This window comes from Ranitomeya variabilis, chromosome 7 (assembly GCF_051348905.1).
Source record: "Ranitomeya variabilis isolate aRanVar5 chromosome 7, aRanVar5.hap1, whole genome shotgun sequence".
Lineage (NCBI taxonomy): Eukaryota > Metazoa > Chordata > Amphibia > Anura > Dendrobatidae > Ranitomeya > Ranitomeya variabilis.
The window spans coordinates 45,621,257-45,645,472 of record NC_135238.1 but is presented as its reverse complement, the minus strand read 5'-3'; the positions used below and the strand labels follow the sequence as shown (position 1 = coordinate 45,645,472).

Below are 24,216 nucleotides of genomic sequence, written 5' to 3'. Positions count from 1 at the left end.
GTGAAGGGAAATAGCAAAATAAATTTGCCTAGAAAATTATTACTGAGGACAAGAGGTAAAAATAGTATGGTTATGTGGCGCGGGACGGTAGCAGTGGGCGAGGTACTGGTCTCTTGTGTGCCGACACAAGGAAGGCTTTTTCCTTCAACTTCATCTTATGGCAATGGCCTCTCCTTGCTGTAGGCTGGAGCATCCAGTTCTGACACTCCTTCCAGTAGGCGTAACCTCTGGAAGGCTGGACAGCTCTTTGCACCCTTTTGTTCCTTCAATGCCCACAATGGATGGGAACATCTCGCTATTCTGTGCCACTAATAGCCATCCTTCTTGTAACTCGAACCTTCCCCACATCGTTCAGATCTTTCCGAGGCAAGCCTCAATCATGCCAAATACGCCAAGTGTAAAAAGGAGCTCCCCAGCAAGTTACATGAAAATGGGGGTCCTGTATGGGTGTGTGGACTTGTGTTGTAGGGGTGGTAAGCCTATGCAGGCTGCATGTAACTGATGACTTTGATTGTGCAGGACTAGATGTTAACCCGTTCACGAAAGGAGAACATGATTTAAAATTAAGCTTCTTTTTACTGAAGAATAACTTGATATGAGTTGGTCACTTTTGCATTTTGTCATTGCTCTCACCCTTAGAGGTACCACACAATAGCATGAGTCAGTGTCTACAACACAGAGAAGTTGTTCAGGTAGTGCAGCTCATCCAGGATCGCACATTAATGCTACCTGTGGCAAGAAGGGTAGCTGTGCCTGTCAGCACAGTGTCCAGTGCATGGAGCAGATAGCAGGAGACAGGCCAGTACACCAGGAGACTCTGAGGGGAATGTAGGAGGGCAACAGGACTGTTACCTCCTCCTTTGTAACAGGAGGAGCAGTGCCGGAGCCCTACAAAATGACCTCCAGCAGGCAACTAACATCCATGTGATCAAACTGTCAGAAACAGACTCCATGTGTGTGTTATGAGGTCCCGACATCCACAAGAGGATGTTGCGCTTACAGCCCAGGACCGTGCAGTGCGATTAGCAATTGGCAGAGAACACCAAGATTGTCAGATTCAACATTGGTGCCCTGTGCTCTTCAGGGATGAGAACAGGTTCACACTGAGCATGTGACAGACTTAACTTAATGCACCAGTTACATCCGTAAGCAAGTCAAAATCTACATTAAACACTACCTTATCTAAACAAACTGATCTACCATTGTAAGAACTTCTTGGACCACAGTGCCTACTGAACGCAGTCCTGCAGCTCAATCAAGTACAGGTGATATTCCATTTTAACAAAGTCTTCCTCAATGCCCAAATGGTTAACTCAGTTGATGGATCCCCCATCTTCTTGGGCGCCAACAGAATGCTGAAATGACTATTGACTATTTCTACTGTCTGCAGCAGTAACCCAGATGGTCCAATACATAGAAAATCATTTTAAGGGGTTGTCAACCTCTTGGACAACCGCATCTCAATTGCTTTATCCCCCTCTTATAAAATAACAACCTCTAGCCCCCTCCAGTGCCAAAGCTAATCCAGTGATGATGGCTCTGGCTCTCCTGGGTCTCACGTGACATGTTCTGTGGCTGCTTCACGCTCATTTCCTTTGAATGTAACTGACATCCGGAGGTAGTCAGGAAGCAGCAGCAGTTCTCACTTCTTTTGGGTGTCAGTTTCGTTCAAATGAAGTGAGAGTGAAGTGGCCGCTGATGAGATATAAGGCTCAGTGTCTGAGTAGAGAACAGTCCTTCTAAATACTGGAGGCATACAGCCAAGGCTCCTACTTTACCATGCATTCAACAAAACTACTAAACTGTTCAAAGTAAGACCAAGAAATCAAACACCCATAGCGAAACAAGATTCTATATAAGCTTACCCTCCCATTCGCAGTTCAGGGCCTTAAGCACATGGCCGTATTCTCAGTCTGAGTACAATGCGACAAAACATTGAACCAATGTTAGTCTATGCGGCTGTGCACAGGTCCGACTTTTTCCTCAGACCAAGCCGATCTGAGGAAAATAATCACAGCATGTCCAAGTTGGATCCGATCATCAGATGGCACTCGGCTATGTAAGTCAATGAGACAATGGAAAACATCGGAATGTACTCGGATAACATCTGAGTACACTCTGATTTTCACAGACTGATGGAATGGAGATGATGGATAAAGTTTTCATCCCTATCTTCTCCACAACTGACAAAATTGTATTACACTAAGATCAAACTTTCATCAGAGTCTGATCAGACTGCGATTACCATATTCAATCAAATTCTCATGGATAAGAGAAAATTTGCTTGTGGGACCTTAGTCCAACAAATAAAAACTATTATGGTGAACTGGCAACAAAGGAAAGGCAGCCTCCATGTCTATCTTCACCATGAAAGCCATCTTTCCCAACCTATAAACCCATTAGACCACCTATCACTCATAATGACATTGCTGTGCACATGTTCCATCTTATGTCATTTCTTTTAACAGCTTCAGGGTTTGGAATCTTTGAAGTGGTTAAAACAAGTAACATGTTCATTATCCTTTGCTGATATAGCGCTATCATATCACTCAGCGCTTTGCATAAATTGTCATCGCTGTCCCCAAGTTCTAGATTCCATACCAGTATGTCTTTGGAATATGTGAGGAATCCAGAAAATCCACACAAACAAGAGGAGAGCATATAAACTCCTTGCAGATGTTGTCCTTGGTGGGATTTGAACCCAGGACTCCAGCACTGTGAAACAACAGTGCTAACCACTGAGCCACCATGCTGCCATGTTCAGTCATTTGCCTTCTCTATACAAATGAAAGTATAGTGCACAGATGCCAGCAGTGGAGCCACCTGAAAATAACTGAGAAGGCACTTCAGGAAAATGACCACCAATGTTTTCCTGAAGTATTTTTGCCTTGGAAAACTTGTTGGTTTTGCCTATGTCTTAAAGACGCTGTGGAACATGTCCTTAAAGCAGGTTTAAGTGGATTGAGACTTGGAAGTCACATCAATAATACATAAAAAATACTCAGTGTGAACATACATGATGGGTATGCTCTTAGGTTGGGTGCACATGATCCAGAAGTAGGAGCGCTTGGGACGCAGCGTATGCCGTCTATTGAACGCAGATGAATCCACATGTGTTCACTGAACCGTGCAGATGCACTGCATCCAAAACATTCTATCGGTGAAATTGTCATGCTGCGGTCTGGAGAGATGAGCCACATGTCAGTCTCTGCGGGTGAGTTGAATGAAGCCTTGGCACACAAGCGGGTATTAAGTAAACTATTTTAATTTCATCCAAAATTCAGTACAGCAATGTAAACGTTTCGGTCATATTACTCTGACCTTCCTCAGTGTACTACAAAAAGGAAATTAGATATATCGTATTAATAGAGAATTCATCAATAATTTGTTAACATAAAATTTAAAAAAATTATTTTGTAAGATATATTTGCAGAGGAAATATCTAAAGCATATATTGAGACAAGTCTCTGCGGGTGAGCCGCGGGCATCTGTGGACGCATAGTGGACATGGATTTCTTGAAATCCCATCCACTATGCTGTAACATCTGGATGCTGTGGGTTTGACGCTGCATAAGTACACAGCCTCAAACCCGAAGCAATTACTGATCGTGTGCACATACCCTAACAAGACCTTTTGACATTCATTTTGAAACACTATTTTTATGTAGATTTTGGAGCAGATTCTACTCCAATATCCACATAAAAAAAAGCTTCAAATATTCTTTGGGTATGTTCACAAAAAGTTTTTTTATATGGATTTTGAAGTGGAACTGCTTAAAATTCCCATAAAAAAATTCCATGTGAACATCCCATTTGAAAACAAACACACATACAGTGCTCATGGTGGCCATTGCTTGTTTTTCCTTCTTGAAAAATCCTTCAAATTTGACTAATGAATCAATTGAAGCAGAAAAAAATCCTTACACAAAAAGTGTGTCAGAAAGCCACATCAAAACCTTACTAAAAACGTGGTTTTCATATGTGTTTTTTTGAGCATGGATTTTTCAAGCAGATAAATTCATGTAGAAAAACTTAGTGAGATTATTCCATGAAGTGTTAATGCAAATTTTGAAGACAAAATGAGAAGTGGATGAGCAGGAATTTACATTGAAATGATTTCTTATGCAATAGAGCTCCATTATATACCACGGCGCTTTGCAGACATTATTCCTGTCTCCATAGGGGGTCACAGTCTGAACTTCTTACAAGGTACGTCTTGGGAGATAACCCACACAAACATGGGAAGAATATACTAACTCCTCACAAATGTTGCCCTTAACCCCTTTCTGTCATTAGACGTACTATTCCGTCCATGTGGGGTGGGCCCTACTTCCCAAGGACGGAATAGTACGTCATACGCGATCGGCCGCGCTCACGGGGGGAGCGCGGACGATCGCGGCCGGGTGTCAGCTGCATATCGCAGCTGACATCCGGCACTATGTGCCAGGAGCGGTCACGGACCGCCCCCGGCACATTAACCCCCGGCACACCGCGATCAAACATGATCGCGATGTGCCGGCGGTGCAGGGAAGCATCGCGCAGGGAGGGGGCTCCCTGCGGGCTTCCCTGAGCCCCCCGCAGCAACGCGATGTGATCGCGTTGCTGCGAGGGTCTTACCTCCCTCCCTGCCTGCTCCAGACCCGGATCCAAGATGGCCGCAGATCCGGGTCCTGCAGGGAGGGAGGTGGCTTCACAGAAGCCTGCTCAGAGCAGGCACTGTGAAGCAGCCTGCACTTCTCTCAGATCGGTGATCTGTCAGAGTGCTATGCAAACTGACAGATCACCGATCTGTATTGTCCCCCCCTGGGGCAAAGTAAAAAAGTTAAAAAAAAAATTTCCAAATGTGTAAAAAAAAAAAAAAAAAAAATATTCCAAAATAATGAAAAAAAAAAATATATATTATTCCCATAAATACATTTCTTTATCTAAATAAAATAAAAAAAACAATAAAAGTACACATATTTAGTATCGCCGCGTCCGTAACGACCCGACCTATAAAACTGGCCCACTAGTTAACCCCTTCAGTAAACACCGTAAGAAAAAAAAAAAAAAACGAGGCAAAAAACAACGCTTTATTATCATACCGCCGAACAAAAAGTGGAATAACACGCGATCAAAAAGACTGATATAAATAACCATGGTACCGCTGAAAACGTCATCTTGTCCCGCAAAAAACGAGCCGCCATACAGCATCATCAGCAAAAAAATAAAAAAGTTATAGTCCTGAGAATAAAGCGATACCAAAATAATTATTTTTTCTATAAAATAGTTTTTATCGTGTAAAAGCGCCAAAACATTAAAAAAAATGATATAAATGAGATATCGCTGTAATCGTACTGACCCGACGAATAAAACTGCTTTATCAATTTTACCAAACGCGGAACGGTATAAACGCCTCCCCAAAAAGAAATTCATGAATAGCTGGTTTTTGATCACTCTGCCTCACAAAAATCGGAATAAAAAGCGATCAAAAAATGTCACGTGTCCGAAAATGTTACCAATAAAAACGTCAACGCATCCCGCAAAAAACAAGATCTCACATGACTCTGTGGACTCAAATATGGAAAAATTACAGCTCTCAAAATGTGGTAACGCAAAAAATATTTTTTGCAATGAAAAGCGTCTTTCAGTGTGTGACGGCTGCCAATCATAAACATCCGCTAAAAAACCCGCTATAAAAGTAAATCAAACCCCCCTTCATCACCCCCTTAGTTAGGGAAAAATAAAAAAATTAAAAAATGTATTTATTTCCATTTTCCCATTAGGGTTAGGGTTAGGGTTAGAGTTAGGACTAGAGTTAGGGCTAGGGTTATTGCTAGGGTTAGGGCTAGGGTTGGGGCTAGGGTTGGGGCTACAGTTAGGGTTGGGGCTAAAGATAGGGTTAGGGTTTGGATTACATTTACGGTTGGGAATAGGGTTGGGTGTGTCTGGGTTAGAGGAGTGGTTAGGGTTAATGTTGGGATTAGGGTTAGGGGTGTGTTTGGATTAGGGTTTCAGTTATAATTGGGGGGTTTCCACTGTTCGGGCACATCAGGGGCTTTCCAAACGGGATATGGCATCCGATCTGAATTCCAGCCAATTCTGCGTTGAAAAAGGAAAACAGTGCTCCTTCCCTTCCGAGCTCTCCCGTGCGCCCAAACAGGGGTTTACCCCAACATATGGGGTATCAGCGTACTCAGGACAAATTGGACATCATCTTTTGGGGTCCAATTTCTCCTGCTACCCTTGGGAAAATACAAAACTGGGGGCCAAAAAATAAGTTTTGTGGGAAAAAAAGGATTTTTTATTTTCACGGCTCTGCGTTGTAAACTGTAGTGAAACACTTGGGGGTTCAAAGTTCTCACAACACATCTAGATAAGTTCCTTTGGGGGTCTAATTTCCGATATGGGGTCACTTGTGGGGGGTTTGTACTGTTTGCGTACATCAGGGGCTCTGCAAATGCAACGTGACGCCTGCAGACCAATCCATTTAAGTCTGCATTCCAAATGGCGCTCCTTCCCTTCCGAGCTCTGTCATGCGCCCAAACAGTGGTTCCCCCCCACATATGGGGTATCAGCATACTCAGGACAAATTAGACAACAACTTTTTGGGTCCAATTTATCCTGATACCCTTGTGAAAATACAAAACTGGGGGCTAAAAAAATCATTTTTGTGAAAAAAAAAAAGAATTTTTATTTTCACGGCTCTGCGTTATAAACTGTAGTGAAACACTTGGGGGTTCAAAGTTCTCACAAAACATCTAGATAAGTTCCTTGGGGGGTCTAGTTTCCAATATGGGGTCACTTGTGGGGGGTTTGTACTGTTTGGGTACATCAGGGGCTCTGCAAATGCAACGTGACGCCTGCAGACCAATCCATTTAAGTCTGCATTCCAAATGGCGCTCCTTCCCTTCCGAGCTCTGTCATGCGCCCAAACAGTGGTTCCCCCCCACATATCGGGTATCAGCATACTCAGGACAAATTGGACAACAAATTTTGGGGTCCAATTCATCCTGTTACCCTTGTGAAAATACAAAACTGGGGGCTAAAAAATCATTTTTGTGAAAAAAAAAAAAGAATTTATTTTCACGGCTCTGCGTTATAAACTGTAGTGAAACACTTGGGGGTTCAAAGTTCTCACAACACATCTAGATAAGTTCCTTGGGGGGTCTAGTTTCCAATATGGAGTCACTTGTGGGGGGTTTGTACTGTTTGGGTACATCAGGGGCTCTGCAAATGCAATGTGACGCCTGCAGACCAATCCATTTAAGTCTGCATTCCAAATGGCGCTCCTTCCCTTCCGAGCTCTGTCATGCGCCCAAACAGTGGTTCCCCCCCACATATCGGGTATCAGCATACTCAGGACAAATTGGACAACAAATTTTGGGGTCCAATTTATCCTGTTACCCTTGTGAAAATACAAAACTGGGGGCTAAAAAATCATTTTTGTGAAAAAAAAAAGAATTTATTTTCACGGCTCTGCGTTATAAACTGTAGTGAAACACTTGGGGGTTCAAAGCTCTCAAAACACATCTAGATAAGTTCCTTAGGGGGTCTACTTTCCAAAATGGTGTCACTTGTGGGGGTTTTTAATGTTTAGGCACATCAGGGGCTCTGCAAACGCAACATGGCATCCCATCTTAATTCCAGTCAATTTTGCATTGAAAAGTAAAATAGCGCTCCTTCCCTTCCGAGCTCTGCTATGCGCCCAAACAGTGGTTTACCCCCACATATGGGGTATCGTCGTACTCAGGACAAATTGCACAACAACTTTTGTGCTCTAATTTCTTCTCTTACCCTTGGGGAAATAAAAAAATGGGGGCGAAAAGATCATTTTTGTGAAAAAATATGATTTTTTATTTTTACGGCTCTGCATTATAAACTTCTGTGAAGCACTTGTTGGGTCAAAGTGCTCACCACACATCTAGATAAGTTCCTTAGGGGGTCTACTTTCCAAAATGGTGTCACTTGTTGGGGGTTTCAATGTTTAGGCACATCAGGGGCTCTCCAAATGCAACATGGCGTCCCATCTCAATTCCTGTCAATTTTGCATTGAAAAGTCAAATGGCGCTCCTTCCCTTCCGAGCTCTGCCCTGCGCCCAAACAATGGTTTACACCCACATATGGGGTATCAGCGTACTAAGGACAAATTGCACAACAATTTTTGGGGTCCAATTTCTTCTCTTACCCTTGGAAAAATAAAAAATTGGGGGCGAAAATATCATTTTTGTGAAAAAATATGATTTTTTATTTTTACCGCTCTGCATTATAAACTTCTGTGAAGCACTTGTTGGGTCAAAGTGCTCACCACACATCTAGATAAGTTCCTTAGGGGGTCTACTTTCCAAAATGGTGTCACTTGTGGGGGGTTTCAATGTTTAGGCACATCAGGGGCTCTCCAAATGCAACATGGCGTCCCATCTCAATTCCAGTCAATTTTGCATTGAAAAGTCAAATGGCGCTCCTTTCCTTCCGAGCTCTGCCATGCGCCCAAACAGTGGATTACCCCCACATATGGGGTATCAGCATACTCAGGACAAATTGTACAACAAATTTTGGGGTCTATTTTCTCCTGTTACCCTTGGTAAAATAAAACAAATTGGATCTGAAATACATTTTGTGTGAAAAAAAGTTAAATGTTCATTTTTATTTAAACATTCCAAAAATTCCTGTGAAACACCTGAAGGGTTAATAAACTTCTTGAAAGTGGTTTTGAGTACCTTGAGGGGTGCAGTTTTTAGAATGGTGTCACACTTGGGTATTTTCTATCATATAGACCCCTCAAAATGACTTCAAATGAGATGTGGTCCCTAAAAAAAAATGGTGTTGTAAAAATGAGAAATTGCTGGTCAACTTTTAACCCTTATAACTCCGTCACAAAAAAAAATTTTGGTTCCAAAATTGTGCTGATGTAAAGTAGACATGTGGTAAATGTTACTTATTAAGTATTTTGCGTGACATATGTCTGTGATTTAAGGGCATAAAAATTAAAAGTTGGAAAATTGCGAAATTTTCAAAATTTTCGCCAAATATTCGTTTTTTTCACAAATAAACGCAACTTATATCGAAGAAATTTTACCACTATCATGAAGTACGATATGTCACGAGAAAACGATGTCAGAATCGCCAAGATCCGTTGAAACGTTCCAGAGTTATAACCTCATAAAGGGACAGTGGTCAGAATTGTAAAAATTGGCCCGGTCATTAACGTGCAAACCACCCTTGGGGGTGAAGGGGTTAATGGGATTTGAACCCAGGACCCAAGAGCACTAACCACTGAGGCTACTGGCAGCAACACAGCTCAAATGAATAAAAATCACAATTTTTTGCAACTTGCTTGTTGCAATGACCTATAGGGGAACCATTCACATGCGTTACACTGTGAAGTAGCAGCACATAGAGTCACCATGTAGTCCCAGCCTAAGGGCTCATTCAGATGTCAGTATTTTCAACGTACAAGAAAAAAGGACTGATTATTCTGATCAGAGTGTGGTCTGAGTGCCATCAGATTTTCTCATACACGGAGAAAAAAATAAAGAAAATTTCTCCATTCTGACAGTTCGCGAAAAAATTGTCATCCGAGTGTGATCCGATTTTCACAAACCCATAGACTTGCATTACTGTTTTTGATCTAACCCTCGGATCAAAATTGGACACTTCAATATTTTCCATGGACCACTTGGTCCAATATAAAAACTGGACATGTACACAGCCCTGTAGAATAATATAGGCATGAAGGCTAGCCATGAAAACCAGCTAGCACCTGCGCGAGAAAATCAGACATCTGCCTGAGCCCTAAGACTGTATTCACACACAAAGTTCATGCAGTTTCATGAACAATCCCAATCTCAGAGCATTGTTGTCTCACTGCAAGATATAAGGCCCGATTTCACCATCACATTTTTTTTTGCCTTGTGCTATTCCATGACATTTATTTCTGCCAAATTCTTCAGATTGCTCTTTATTTTTCTCTTTAACCTTTTTGACATCATTTTAGCTCAAAAATTTCAAGGTGTGCATAAAATCACCCCAGGGGTGGAATACATTCGCACAAACATTTTGTGGCTTTTTAAAAACCCTGTCAACAAACAAACAAAAAAACAGGCGAGCAGATATAAAATAAAAGTAGAGGGGGCTAACGAAAACCACATAAAAAAGATCAAAAATTACATACAAAAAAAAAAAAGTGCAATGGGAACTAAGTGATTGTGCCGGGAAACAGTGGAAAGTCTGCAGTGGCACCAGGCTACTGATGTCTTCAATCTCTGCATGACCGATGTGTGTGAACGCAGCCTAAAGATTTTCTTGGCAGGGACAGACATATACAAATGTGATGATAATGAATTAACTTGGAGTAATGGCCTGTGAGCTAATTGTTTGCACCTGACCTGGAACATGGGGATCATATAGGCTTCCTGTGGAAGGTCATCACATGCTCAGTTGAGTTTCTCTTTGCTGGAGCTGGTTCTTTTGTGGGAAAATTGGGGGTTAGTTTCCCTGATGGGGTGCAGGATTAAAGGTCCTAGTATGCCTGTGCTTAATTTTAAGCATTCTGCAATGAGGTAATCTGGATGAAATACTGAGGTGGTAGTTCAGTCTTTTTAAGATCTAGTTTAATATGTCATCTAATCTGATCTCTTCCAGGTTCTTACTTCTGTGTGTTCTGTTTGTCTTGTCTGATGCTATGAAGACCATGGATTTTTCAGGTAAATGGCCATCTTTGTATAGAAATGCAACTGCACGTTCAAGGTGTTTTTTTTATGGGGTGGATTTTTCTCTTATTTTTATAGTTTTGTTCCTTCTACTTCTCTTCATTGCAAAGGGTGAAGTTCCATGTCTTACATGGATACAAGTACCCATTATAGTGTGTGTGTGTGTGTGTGTGTGTGTGTGTGTGTGTGTGTGTGTGTGTTTTGTTTTTTTTCCCCCATCCATATTCATCTTCAACTCCTGACCATCTGCACCCCCCCCCCAAACTGTTGCAGGGAAGATTGATTGATTTATTTATTATTAACCCTCTCACAACATGCGCCGTGCTGCTCATGTCGTATCTTCCCCTTTGATTTGGGCTCCGGCGCTGAGCCCGCATCTTCCTGGCACATGTCAGCTGTTTTGAACAGCTGACATGTGCCTAGAACAGACACGGGTGGAATCTTAATCCACCCATTGCTATTAACCCGCTAAATGCTGCTGTCAAACGCTGAAGGCAGCGTTTAATATGCATTTCTGCAATCACTCCTATCGGTGACCTCCATTTGATCGGGGGTCACAATGGGTTGCATGACAACCAGAGGTCTCCTGCAGACCTCTATGGTTCACTGCCGGATTACTATGAGCTGTGGCCGGCGCTCATAGCAAGTGAGGTATTCTGCTATATACAGTCAATGATCAGATCACCTGTATGTAGCCGAGGCAATCTGGGTATGGCAGCTTCTAGTCTCCCATGGAGACTACTGAAGCATGACGAAAGTTTAAAAAAAAAAAAAAAAAAGTAAGCTCAAATCACCCTTCTTTCGCCCCATTCAAAATAAAACAATAACAAACATACACATTTGGTATCGCTGTGTTCAGAATCGCCCGATCTATCAATATAAAAAAAAAAAAAAATAATAATAATTAACCTGATCGCTAAACAGGTTAGCGAAAGGAGGGAGTTAATAGCACCAGAATTACGTTTTTTGAGTTGCTGCAACACTGCAATAACCGGCAATGAAAAGATCATATCTGCACTAAGATGATATCAAGAAACGTCAGTTTGGCACACAAAAAAAAAATAAGCCTTCACCCAACCTGAGATTCCAAAAAATGGAGACTCTACGGGTCTTGGAAAATGGCGCAAACGCTTTTTTTTTTTTTTTTTTTTTTTTTTTCCACCACTTAAATTTTAAAGGACGTAGACATGTTTGGTGTCTATGAACTTGTAATGACCTGGGGAATTATAATGGCCGATCAGTTTTAGCATTTGGTTAACATGGTAGAAAAACAAATAAAAAAAAAAAAAAAAAATAGTGGGATTACACTTTTTTTTTTTTTTTTTCCCCCGTTTGAGTACACAATATGCTAAAACCAATGGTGTTCAAAAGTAAAACTTGTCCCACAAAGCAAGCCCTCACATGGCCGTATTGATGGGGAAAAATAGTTATGGCTCTGGGAGCAAAAAAACAAATGCAAAAACAAAAAAGGGGCAAGGTCTCAAAGGGGTTAATATACTGCATTCATATCACTGTATTTCTTAAAATGGCTCACTTTGCCTTCTTACCCAGTTAATTCTTCTCTGCTCCATGTAGCAACAAGAAGGGTTTTTTTTTCCCTCACATTTAAATATGGACATGTGAATGAGACCTTTAAGCCTAATTCAGACAAGCATATGTGTAAAAAAAAAAACAAAACAAAAAAAAAAAAAATTGTTTTTAAATTGTAGGTACAATTTATTGTCTGGAAGATGAGATTCTAATAAAGAAACCTAAAGATGTTCAACAGCTCGTGTGGCAGAAACTCCATGTTGTGGGTAGGTAGTTATAAATGTTCTCGAGTTTCTTTTTTTTTTTTTTTTTCCCATAGAAAACATGCATTAAATTGAGCAAAAAAATAATTGGGAGGGGATTTAACCTTACAAGCTCAATTCCTTGTTTCTGCCTTAAGCCATGCAATCATACTAAAGAGTTGTAAGTGAGAACATTCGCTGCAGGTCAACTTGGGCTCTTGCACAGCTGCCCAAGGTCAGTCTGGGTCTTGGCCTTTCTCACAGGTAAATGTTGTGACCAGTGGTACTGTACATGGCAATGCTTGAGCACAGGAGTAAAAAGGCAACCATAGGGTGTACAGAACTACCACCCAATGTTTCTGACACTAAGAACCATATTTGGTCTGAACACCTAGAATGAAGCTGGTGTAGGTCCACCCTGACATTGTCATGGAAATTGATGTCAACCAACCTGAATACCCACTAGTCGTACGCAATAATTATGCATGCTCTCATAATGGGAAGAAGTGCTATATGGCACTCCTAATAGTGGTGCACAAGTAGGCTATCCAGGTGTATAAAGCACTGGGGGGGGAAAAAAGTGACACTCAAATTGATATACGGTGGTAGTTTCTCTTATTGTTGCAATCATAAAATTGACCGTTTTTGGTCTTGTATCCAGACCTTCATCAGAACTGATTAAGGAGGTTAGACGGGGACCATGTATACAGCTGTGCATGTGACATCCGTTGCTTAGGAGAGGGCCTCTACCAAGCGACGGACGTCGCATGCACTAGCGCGGCTCTATACATGCTCCCCGTCTAACCTCCTTAATCAGTTCTGATGAAGGTCTGTATGTAAGACCAAAAAGGTCAACTTTATGATTGCAACAATAAAAAACTCTATTCCACCGTTCATCAACCTGAGTGCAAAGTTTTTACACTGATCTCCTAATGGGAGTCATTAAGGGTGGTTTGCTTGGCCCACTAAATGGCCAGGGATGCATAATAGACCAGATGCCTGGCTAGTTAACAGTACCCACATTGTTATAGCTAAGACTTCATGGACACAACAGGGTATACAATAGCTTGGCTAAGCCAGGGTTCCCCCACCCCTCTTATATCTAGCATTAAGTGTTTGCGTACGTTCTACCGGGGTAGGTCTTGAATCTTTACGGCACGTACACTAATATTTAAACATTTCACTGAACAGATTCTTCAGGATTTGAAGTGGATGCCTGCCACCTCTCGCCTCATGGCAGCTTGTTGACTATCCCTGAAACGTGTGTGAATCATGAGGTACTACTACCACTATACCAAAGCATGTGTCTCTGAAGCTGTCATATCCTGGGGAATGTACAGCAGAAATTCCAGTGTAATACAGTCACAAACTTTAGAAATTTTCTATGTGCTTCACGGACTTTGAAATTGGCAGCAGTCTTCACAACTTGCAGCTAAGTTGAATACTAATGATGAACCCCATTATAAATCCATAGGCAAAAATTGCATATAGGCAGCTCACAAATCAACTGTCAATAATAACATGAACATTTGGGTGTTTCTCCTCAAATGAGTCCACTGGAATAACCCTAAATTGCTTGGTAACGTGATTCGGAATCAAAGTTGGGCCATGACTTGCACCAGTAATAGATGCTAAAACACAACTGCCTGAGTCATTAGTCCATCTTCTTGGGTGTGTTGAGGGCTTCCTATTAATAATGTGGTCATGATTTTTTTCAGTTGTGCTAATTCAACAAGTAACTTTATTTTTTATTTTCCTTTTAGACTGGAAAACGTGTTGCCCACATATCCTTGCATGAGCACATGCGTAATAAGACTGTTTACCTAGTATCTTGTAATGGTGACCAGGCTGACTCTGACTACACAACACCAATTATCACATGTACAAAGGACTACATTATGGTAAACTGATCTTTTTCCCATCCCTTGGTATTGATGATGAGATGTAAACTGAACTGGTACTATTGGTAAATGACAAGTTCTGACAAATATTCCCAATGCTTAGGTGGGGTATTTGGCTGGCTGAACTTCTATGGCATATAACGCAGTCTGCTTTGGGCTTTAAGTTGTTCCATTATATCAAACTTTAATGTCAAACTACACTTTCTTCTAGGCAACGATACCAAGGACGCTGACTGGCTTTGACGACGAGGTAGGGTTTGTGGGTTTGGTGGATCTACATTACCTAATCTTCTATTAAAAAAAATCACTACCGTAAATATGTTCCAGTCGGGAGTCATTTAATAGCCTGCTCACACTAGCACACTGTGCTTCCAATGAAATAGAAACCAGTAATATTTCAGTGCGAGTAGGCTGCCACTGTTCTTGGCAGTCCAGTCTTGTTTAAACAGGACATTATACTGCCGAGAACAATTCTTTGGTTCAAAACTTCACTTAATAAACAAAATAATTTGTTGGGTGAACAGTAGCATGTTTAAACTGCAGGTTTGTGAAATGAGCTTTCCTAGGAATGCTTTTTCACAATCTTGAGTTGAAAATGGCCCCTTACATTGCAACACCTAGCCATGACTGGTGTCAATGTTGCCCAATGCTTCCATCACTGAAGATGGAGATTAGCCAGGATCTCAGTATCTGAAACGTACAGTACACATTTCAAAAACTAAATCGGATCTCAAGATGTATGGATGTTTGATCCTTGATCTGGACAACCTGTAATTTCTCATACTGTAAGTAGTGAGAAACTGGCAAAAGGAGTAATTCTGTGGCCACCACCTATAGTCACTTCCTTCATGCAGGTTGGCCCTCATGCACCTATTCTCACTTTCATTTGCACCAAGCAGTTGACACTTGTTCCCAATTGCATATGCTTCCAAAACTGGACAGACTGAACCATGATGCTTTAATGTTCTACCGCCCCCTCCCCCAAAAAAGTGCTCATTACCTTAACTTTGGAGATGTGCAGATAGCCCCCACAGTTATTGGTTTATAAATGGACCTACACTAACTAAAAATCCTAACTGCATCTTGTAGATAATCAGTACACCATCTCCAGCATCATCATGGACCATTGGAATTCATAATGGCACACTCGTAAAAGTCAATGTGGCAGCTGCTAATGCTTATGGATATACCCTGACCAGTGATAGAAATTTCTTGATGATTCGTACTAGATTCGATGCCTTTGGAATCCAAGAAGTCACTGTAAGTCTAATACAAGTTAGTGACTTGAATGAAATGGCATGATTTCACTGACTGTTCTAAATCCTCAGTTTCGAGGTCAAAAGTTCTACCGTGGAAACGTCTCACTGATCCAGGAGAGGCGCAACCCAAGGATAACCATTGATGTGAAAATTATTTGTGCTAGAGGTAATGGGTTACCCTACTTTCTCTAGTTATTCCATGACTGGTGATGGGTCTACAGATATTTTTACATTTCTTCCCCCCCCCCCCCCCCCCCCCACCTGGGTGTAACTTTGGGCCTATAGAAATACAGGCTGAACACTCAATTAAGTCCATCTTATGACCTAGGACCTCCAACTTGCAATAGCACACACATGACTTTATGGATTCCTCATTTTGATGGTTATCTCCAGAACATTGCTATTTCTGACCAAGACATTCCCTTGACCACCTCTGCACTTCAACAACAAGGCATAACCCTAGACACTACAAATGGTGTCCAGATGAACATTGCTCTAACTAAACTGCAGGTACTGTAAAATAAGAATCACTAGTAGCGATACTTGATAAGTCTTATTAACCTCTCACATTTCTGCAGTCTACAACCTTCCCTGGAGGAATATCTTATCGCTTACCATCTCTAACACTGACCTTTATTATTGATGGGCTGAATGTACCAATGACATTAAGTCCTGAGTGTCTTGTCAAAAACGCCAGTAGTTCTCGTAAGTAAAATGCTCAAGCGGTCTTTAAATCTGATACTAATGGCTGAAAAATAACTACTACTTTCTAACTAGCAATGGCTGCATGCACAAGTGATGGCTTCATGCAGATTGAAGTCTTTGCATCAAACACAAGACCCAGTTTGGACTTAAACACTGTCACTCTAAGAGACCCTACGTGTCGGCCACAGGACCGGACCAACAGCAGAATCTTCTTTAAGTTTCCTTTAAGTAGTTGTGGAACTACAAAACAGGTAAAATGTGGATCAGAAGACTTGCTACATCTGGCTAGTTGTTGGTGAAACTGTCCCACCAAAGGTATGGAGGGAGGACATATACAAATCTCTAGTCAAACAGTAATTTGCCCACAATGTATGGACATTTAGTCATTGACATGGGCATTCTCCCCACCATTTGTTTCTAAAATGGGCACACTAGAACTGACTTGCTAAATTATCCAGCATTCCATTATGGGTAGGAAACCTGTCTGTGTAAAGTTTTATGCCCCGATTGACTTACTCAGTTATCAGTTATCTTGTGGTGGTTATGCCATTTATTGCACATGCTGTTCACGGCTCTTGCATACAGTAAAAAGTTAAACTCTATAGTGCGAAACATTAACTTGTAATTTTTAGTATGTAGCTGGAAGACTCTTCTATGAAAATGAAGTCAGTGCCCTATGGAAGAATTTTCCACCAAGGAGTATTTCAAGAGACAGTGAATTAAGGTATTGTCTAGAGATCATTGATAATTTTGGCTTAGAAACATTGAAATGGTACATCACATTTCTGCCAAGTGGATTAGCGCTGGGCAAAAGTTTATCTGCAAAAGCCATGTCTACACAAAACATTGCAAACTTTGTTTACAACAGAGAGACTGTCTGGTGTTTCTATAATGGATCTGACTTGAAAACTATTAATGTGACTGTGGTCACTCTACCACCCCCAATTTCCACCAGAAATGATGGCCCTCTTCTACTTGTGATCGATATCTACCCAGGTATGACATTAGAGAGGAGCACCTCTTGGATAGTACACTTGTAGCACAAACCAACAATTATCTTTGTTTTGAAGATCTTTCTTACCAGAGACCCTACAGTGAAGATCAATATCCTGTTGTGAAGGTCTTGCGTGATCCAATCTACTTAGAAGTGCAGGTTTTGAATCGCAATGATCCTAACATTGAGCTGGTCTTGGATGACTGCTGGGCAACCATGTCTCAAGATGCAAATGCTTTACCCCAGTGGAATGTTATAGTTGATGGGTAAGTAAATCAGATACAATTGACTGTCTAAAGGCCTAAATTTCTTGACCACTGCAAGATCTACTCAAGACCCGAAGTATTAATGAGAAAATGGAAGTGGTGGCAGGATGTATCCAACACAACTTGGCTTGGTGTTGGCACTTGTAATGTATTCTAAAGCCTCTTCAAGCTCTGCTCTTGGCCCTCTGGGGAAAATTTAGTTTTCCTTTCACAACCCTGAATTATTTTTTTTTAATTTATTTTTTCTCTTCGCCACGACAGCACCCACTGAGAGAGGGGATCCGCCCCTAGGAACAGGAAACCCTACGGAGAGATAAAAGGGGCGGTCCCCCTCGCTCCCACAGTTTGGTTTCCTGTTCCTACGGGAATCCACGGAGAAGAGGATGCCTAGCCTGGATGCCGCTTGCGCAGTTTACCTGTGAGGACGGCAAGGGCTCCAGAGCTGGATGCAGCGTCGGGGGTCCTCTCGTCAGTTTCCCCCCTCGGCTGGCAGACGCCATGAGGCCACAACTGCAGGGGTTCCTGGCTCATGGGAATCCATCCGGGCAGTCTGCGGGACCTAGCGCCGAGGAGAGGTAAGCGCTGCGCTTTGGCGAGCGCTCAGGCGGCGTGCAGCTCCACAGTTTACCCGGGAGTCCTGAATTGAAACTCCGGGCGGAGGAGGAGGTGGACGGCACCCGCGCTGATGCCGGTGACAGCGCGAGTGCATACAGTATGGCCGCGACCCGGAAGTGGTTAGCACTTCCGGGTTCAACCGGAAGAAGATGGCGGCCCCCATGTAAAAAGGACACCGGCACAAGCGCCCGGTGTCCACAATGGATGCGTCACAGACCCCTGCGATGCTCTCCATAGAAGACACCACGGCCACCCTGCGTACACGGGGCAGCAGCAGTCGCTCCAAACAGAGCGGATCCTCCAGGAAGAAATCCGATTCTCCACCTAAACCTCCTCGTCAATCGGTACCGTTAAAGCTTCACTGGGGTAAGTGTGCTCCTACCCTCATAAGCTGACTGGTGTTCCCTTTCCCTTTATACACTTAGGGAAAGAAAACAGAAAAGACGAAGCACAAACAGTGTGCATTATGCCTCCAGCCTCTCCCGGATAGTTATAAAAAGAGGTTATGCAAATCATGTATTGCTTCTACCTTGCGGGAGGAGGCCTCAGTTAAATCTGAGGACATCAGGCTCATGATAAGGCAAGAGTTACAAACCTTGCGAGATTCTGAGAAAGAGCCACATACTAGAAGTAAAAAAGGATATGAATCCCCTATATCTGACCCTTCTTCGGATAGGGAGAAAGCGGACTCTGACATCTCCTGCGAATATGTTTCCTCGGACGAGGAACAGGATACATGCTTTCCCACGGATAGTATTGACAACCTGGTCAGGTCCGTGTGTAATACAATGGGTATCGAAGATTCTAAAATTCCCAGAACACAGCAGGACATTATGTTCGCTGGCTTATCGGAAAAGAAAAGGCCTTCTTTTCCGGTGATAGCAGCAATAAAATCTTTAGTTAAAAAAGAATGGGAAAGCCAGGGCCAAAGGGGGTTACCTCCATCCTCCAAGAGACGGTATCCCTTCAATGATGAAGAGTTCTCGACATGGTCAAAAGCGCCAAAAGTAGACGCTGCGGTAGCATCTACATCTAAAAAATCTTTGCTACCTGTGGAGGATTCAGGCTCATTACAGGACCCGTTAGACCGTAAAGCCGACTCACTACTAAAAAGAGCCTGGGAGTCGTGTACGGGAGCCTTCAGACCATCTATCTCTGCTACATGCACCGCTAGGTCCATGTTGGTCTGGCTGAGTGACCTAGAGGAAGGTCTTAAAAGTGGTCTTTCCAGAGACAAACTGCTGTCCTCTATACCCTTAATTAGAGGGGCTACAGCTTTTTTGGCGGATTCATCGGCCGATTCTATACGTTTGGCAGCCAAATCAGCAGGTCTCACAAACGCGGCACGCAGAGCCCTATGGCTTAAGGGCTGGAAAGGCGATCCACAGACAAAGTCTAAGTTATGTGGCCTCCCATGTCAGGGTGAGTACCTGTTTGGTACCAAACTGGACGAGATTCTAACTAAAGCGGGGGAGAGAAAGAAGGGCTTCCCTAATAACAACTACCTTCCATTTTATAGGAAAGCGTTCCGGAAGCCCATATTTAATAAAAGAAAAGATTTTAAAAACCAAGATCGCTGGACCCCTAGAGACGCCAAACAAAGAGGTGCATTCTTTGGGAAGCGCCCTTTTAAATCTGAAGACAAGCCCCGTTAGAGCAGATCTACCTGTGGGAGGTAGATTATCCTCTTTTTCAGACCAATGGAGGAAAATAACTTCGAACAATTGGGCTAATAATCTCGTCACCTCTGGCTTAAAATTAAAATTTGCCCGAGTCCCTTCGGACTCATTTCTATTGACTTCTTTAAAGTCACAGGCTCAACAGGAGGCATTACAGCAAGAAGTAATGAATCTGCTATCCAAAGGAGTTTTGGTGGAGGTTCCATTTCTTCAGGAAGGGAAAGGATTCTATTCCCCGCTGTTTCTAATCACAAAACCTGATGGATCATTCAGAACCATCATAAATCTTAAAAAACTGAACACCTTCCTAGAAAATCAAACTTTTAAAATGGAATCCATTCGATCCACTGTAAAACTCCTGTTTCCCCATTGCTTTATGGCGGTTTTGGACTTGAAAGATGCGTATTACCATCTACCAATCTGTAAAGAGCATCAACAATTTCTCCGCGTAGCGGTTATATTAAATGGATGTATACGGCACTTTCAGTATACAGCAATGCCCTTTGGACTATCAATTGCTCCTAGGGTATTTACTAAACTAATGTCAGAGGTTATGTCTTATCTAAGATTAAAAGACACACTCATAATTCCGTACTTAGACGACCTGCTAGTAGTGGGAAAATCCCCCTCACAATGTCAGCAAAGACTATGTCATATGATCTCATCCTTACAGAACTTGGGATGGATAATAAATTGGGAAAAATCTAGACTGATCCCGACAACCCGGCAGGTATTTTTGGGAATTATATTAGATTCTCTAAGTCAAAAATGTTTCCTCCCAGAATCTAAACAAATAACTATTAGGGATAAGGTTCAGTCCATACTAGGTAAACCTATAATTTCCCTCCGGGAAGGTATGTCCTTGCTTGGCTCCTTCACGTCATGTATCCCAGCAGTTCCGTGGGCGCAGTTCCACTCGAGGTGTTTACAGTATACAATTTTACATGAGGAGATAAAATTACAGGGGCGATTACACGGTAAAATTTCCCTTTCTAATGACGTAATCCAATCCCTAACCTGGTGGCTACAGCCAGATCATCTAGTTAGTGGGGTTCCCTGGGAGGTCAAACCCTCAAATATAATTTTTACGGATGCCAGCCCTCAGGGTTGGGGAGCACACTTGGGGGACCAGGTTGTCCAGGGGCTGTGGTCGGTTACGGAGTTAGACGACTCCTCTAATAAAAAAGAACTAAAAGCCATCTATCATGCCCTATGTGAATTCCTCCCACAGTTACACGGAACACATACCAGGGTACTCTCAGACAACATGACATCGGTGGCTTACATCAACCATCAAGGCGGAACGAGATCAGGCACTCTCATGTCTATAGCCGAAAACATCTTGACTATAGCCGAAGATCATCTTCTGTCCTTATCAGCGCTACATATCCGGGGGATAGACAACGCCAAAGCAGACTTTCTCAGTCGTCATACCCTCCATCAGGGGGAGTGGGTGTTAAATCGTCGAATATTCTCTATGATAACTATGAAATGGGGTATACCCGACATAGATCTCTTTGCCACAAGAGACAACAGGCAAATAAAAACATTCGCCTCAATGTTCCGAACAGACAACCCCGATGTTCTCGACGCCCTCCAGATTCCATGGACATTTCAGAAAGCATATGCCTTTCCCCCGATGATCCTTCTTCCAACAGTCATCAGGAAGATAAGAGAGGACAGAGCGAATGTAATCTTGATCGCTCCATTCTGGCCAAAGAGACCATGGTTTTCCCTGCTCAGAGCCATGTCCATCTCGGATCCATGGATTCTCCCAGAGAATCAAGATCTGCTTTTCCAGGGGCCCTTCAACCACCCTCATGTGAAGGGTCTACGGTTGACAGCCTGGAATTTGAGAGGCAGCTGTTAAAACTAAGGGGCTTCTCTGATAAAGTAATTGATACCCTATTGCTGAGTAGAAAAAGATCCACTACATCGATCTATGTGAAAGTATGGAGAAAATTTTTAAGCCTCTATCCCTCAGCCCTGTCAAAAGAAATTCCAGTCCCTATTATTCTTGAATTTCTCCAAAGAGGACGTGATTTAGGCCTTTCAGTTAACACCTTGAAAGTGCAAGTTTCAGCGCTAGGGGCTTTGTATAGTCACAACGTTGCAGGAGATAGATGGATATCCAGATTCATCTCAGCCTGCCAGAGAGCAGAACCAGTCCATATTCCCAACTCACCTCCTTGGGATGTTAATCTGGTCCTTGAAGCCTTAACAAATCACCCGTTTGAGCCTCTACATTCTGCTCACATTAAACATGTCTCCCTCAAAACAGCTCTCCTTGTTGCCTTAGTATCGGCAAGAAGGGTCAGCGACATACAGGCGCTATCAGTAGATCCTCCATTTATGTCAATATTACCAGATAGGATTGTCCTAAAGACAGACCCTTCCTACTTACCTAAAATGAGTACCAAATTCCATAGATCTCAAGAAATTCTCCTTCCTGCCTTCTATAATAATCCTACAAATCAGGAAGAAAAAAAATACCATACCTTAGGTTATTACAGCCCTTCTCACATCTATCTAGATAGGACTAGCGCCTGGAGGAAGAGCAGGGCTCTCTTTGTTTCCTTCCAGGGTCAGAGGAAAGGAGCTGGCGTTACGAAAAACACATTATCCCGATGGATTCGGGAGGCGATATACCTGGCCTATTCGTCTAGAGGGGAAGATCCACCTGAGACTGTAAAGGCACATTCCACCCGGGCGATAGCATCATCCTGGGCAGAGCGGGCAGAAGTTCCAATAGAACTCATATGTAAGGCCGCAACCTGGTCGTCTCCTACTACTTTCTATAGTCACTATAGACTAGATTTATCTGCCTCCACTGACCTGTGTTTCGGTAGATCGGTTCTTAACACGATAATCCCCCCCAAATAACTGTCTCTGAAAGTCTCTCAGTGGGTGCTGTCGTGGCGAAGAGAAAACACCGGATTACGTACCGGTAATGCTCTTTTATAGAGCCACGACAGCACCCCTTCACTTCCCTCCCATATATATATATATATATATATATATATATATATATATATATATATATATATATATATATATATATATTAGTTTACATATGAGCACAAATAAGGGTGAATGGTTCTTGTAAATATTAGTAGTATAAGATAAAATGATGATATAGAATTGCCTACTAATACTGGTGGGCGGTTCCTCGCGATCTCTGTAACCCAAACTGTGGGAGCGAGGGGGACCGCCCCTTTTATCTCTCCGTAGGGTTTCCTGTTCCTAGGGGCGGATCCCCTCTCTCAGTGGGTGCTGTCGTGGCTCTATAAAAGAGCATTACCGGTACGTAATCCGGTGTATTTTTTTCCCTCCCTTTTAGTTGCCAAGAAAGTCAGGACAACTATCTCACCATCTTTCATCCTGTTGATGTTACTGTGCCAAAAGCTACACACCGCAAACGGTTTGAAGTGAAGGCCTTTGCTTTCATGCAGGGTGGGGAACTATCAACCAATTTGGTAAGTGTTTGACTAAAGACTTACACGAAAATGACTTGGAGAATTGTCACTTATCCTACACGCATGGCCCTCATTAAGACCTTATTAATCTGTGGCTATTGTTCATAGGTCTACTTTCACTGCAGTGCCATTATATGTAACATCAATTCTCCAGACTCTCCACTCTGCAATAAAAGGTGTTTTGCAGGCAGGAGAAGAAGGGGTATGTGTTCTAACAATTATTCATGGCCCAGATCTTGCACCTAAAAGATACTGACCAATCCTTTTTTCTTTTTTTCTTTTTTTCTTTTAGATGAACTCTTCCTAAACAGACACTCAAACTTGGCCAGCCTTCCCGGTCCTGTATTGCTGGTGGATTCTGAGCCTTCCCTGAGTCTTGATGGTAAGATTTTTGCCCTGCTGTTTGGCCTAATTTCTTAATTCAGACAGTAATAACTCTTCTATTCCTTCTAGATGAGCAAGATGTTGTTAAGCAAGTGACTATTGGAGTGCTGCCGGCCTTTGCTCTGGTTGCTGTGATTGTTCTAGTAGCTTTGTTGATTCACTTCCGACAGAAATCAAAGTCTTAAATTAAAGGGCTGTTTTTGTTATGTCACAACAATGACTCTTTTTATTGTGATTTGTCTACATGAAAAACAAAAAAAACTTTAGATTTTGAGGTGGAGATGGTCTCCTCTCCCCAAACTAAGAGCCATGAACTGTTTAATAGTCATGGCCTAGGAGTTGAGGAGCAAACTGAAACTGCCAGGAGAATTTTAGGATGTTGGTGTCTACTGATCGGGTTCTTGGGGAAAGGTAAAATACGTCTGTCAGTAGCTCACTTGCTTCAGTTGACTAGATGCAGGAAGGGTTAGCGTG

The 24,216-nt window shown here is 42.4% G+C and overlaps 1 protein-coding gene across 1 annotated transcript; it reads left to right on the top strand.

Moving 5' to 3' along the window:
* The first annotated feature begins 10,390 nt into the window (after nt 1–10,390).
* ZP2 (zona pellucida glycoprotein 2) lies at nt 10,391–23,959 on the top strand. Its single transcript, XM_077274985.1, has 18 exons — nt 10,391–10,541; nt 10,624–10,685; nt 12,401–12,487; nt 13,655–13,740; nt 14,227–14,364; nt 14,576–14,614; nt 15,454–15,624; nt 15,693–15,789; nt 15,952–16,133; nt 16,202–16,328; nt 16,401–16,579; nt 16,961–17,052; nt 17,197–17,324; nt 17,399–17,588; nt 23,223–23,358; nt 23,467–23,560; nt 23,651–23,740; nt 23,812–23,959. Exons 1-18 carry the CDS (start codon nt 10,480–10,482, stop codon nt 23,925–23,927), a joined length of 2,076 nt encoding a protein of 691 aa, XP_077131100.1. The 5' UTR covers nt 10,391–10,479; the 3' UTR covers nt 23,928–23,959.
* The last annotated feature ends 257 nt before the right edge of the window (nt 23,960–24,216 follow it).

Coding starts and splice junctions, on each gene's coding strand:
- ZP2 (XM_077274985.1), top strand. CDS start 10,480: ATGGGGTGCAGGATTAAAGGTCCTAGTATGCCTGTGCTTAATTTTAAG. Junction 23,359..23,466: donor GGGAACTATCAACCAATTTG/GTAAGTGTTTGA, acceptor TATTGTTCATAG/GTCTACTTTCACTGCAGTGC. Junction 23,741..23,811: donor GCCTTCCCTGAGTCTTGATG/GTAAGATTTTTG, acceptor TATTCCTTCTAG/ATGAGCAAGATGTTGTTAAG.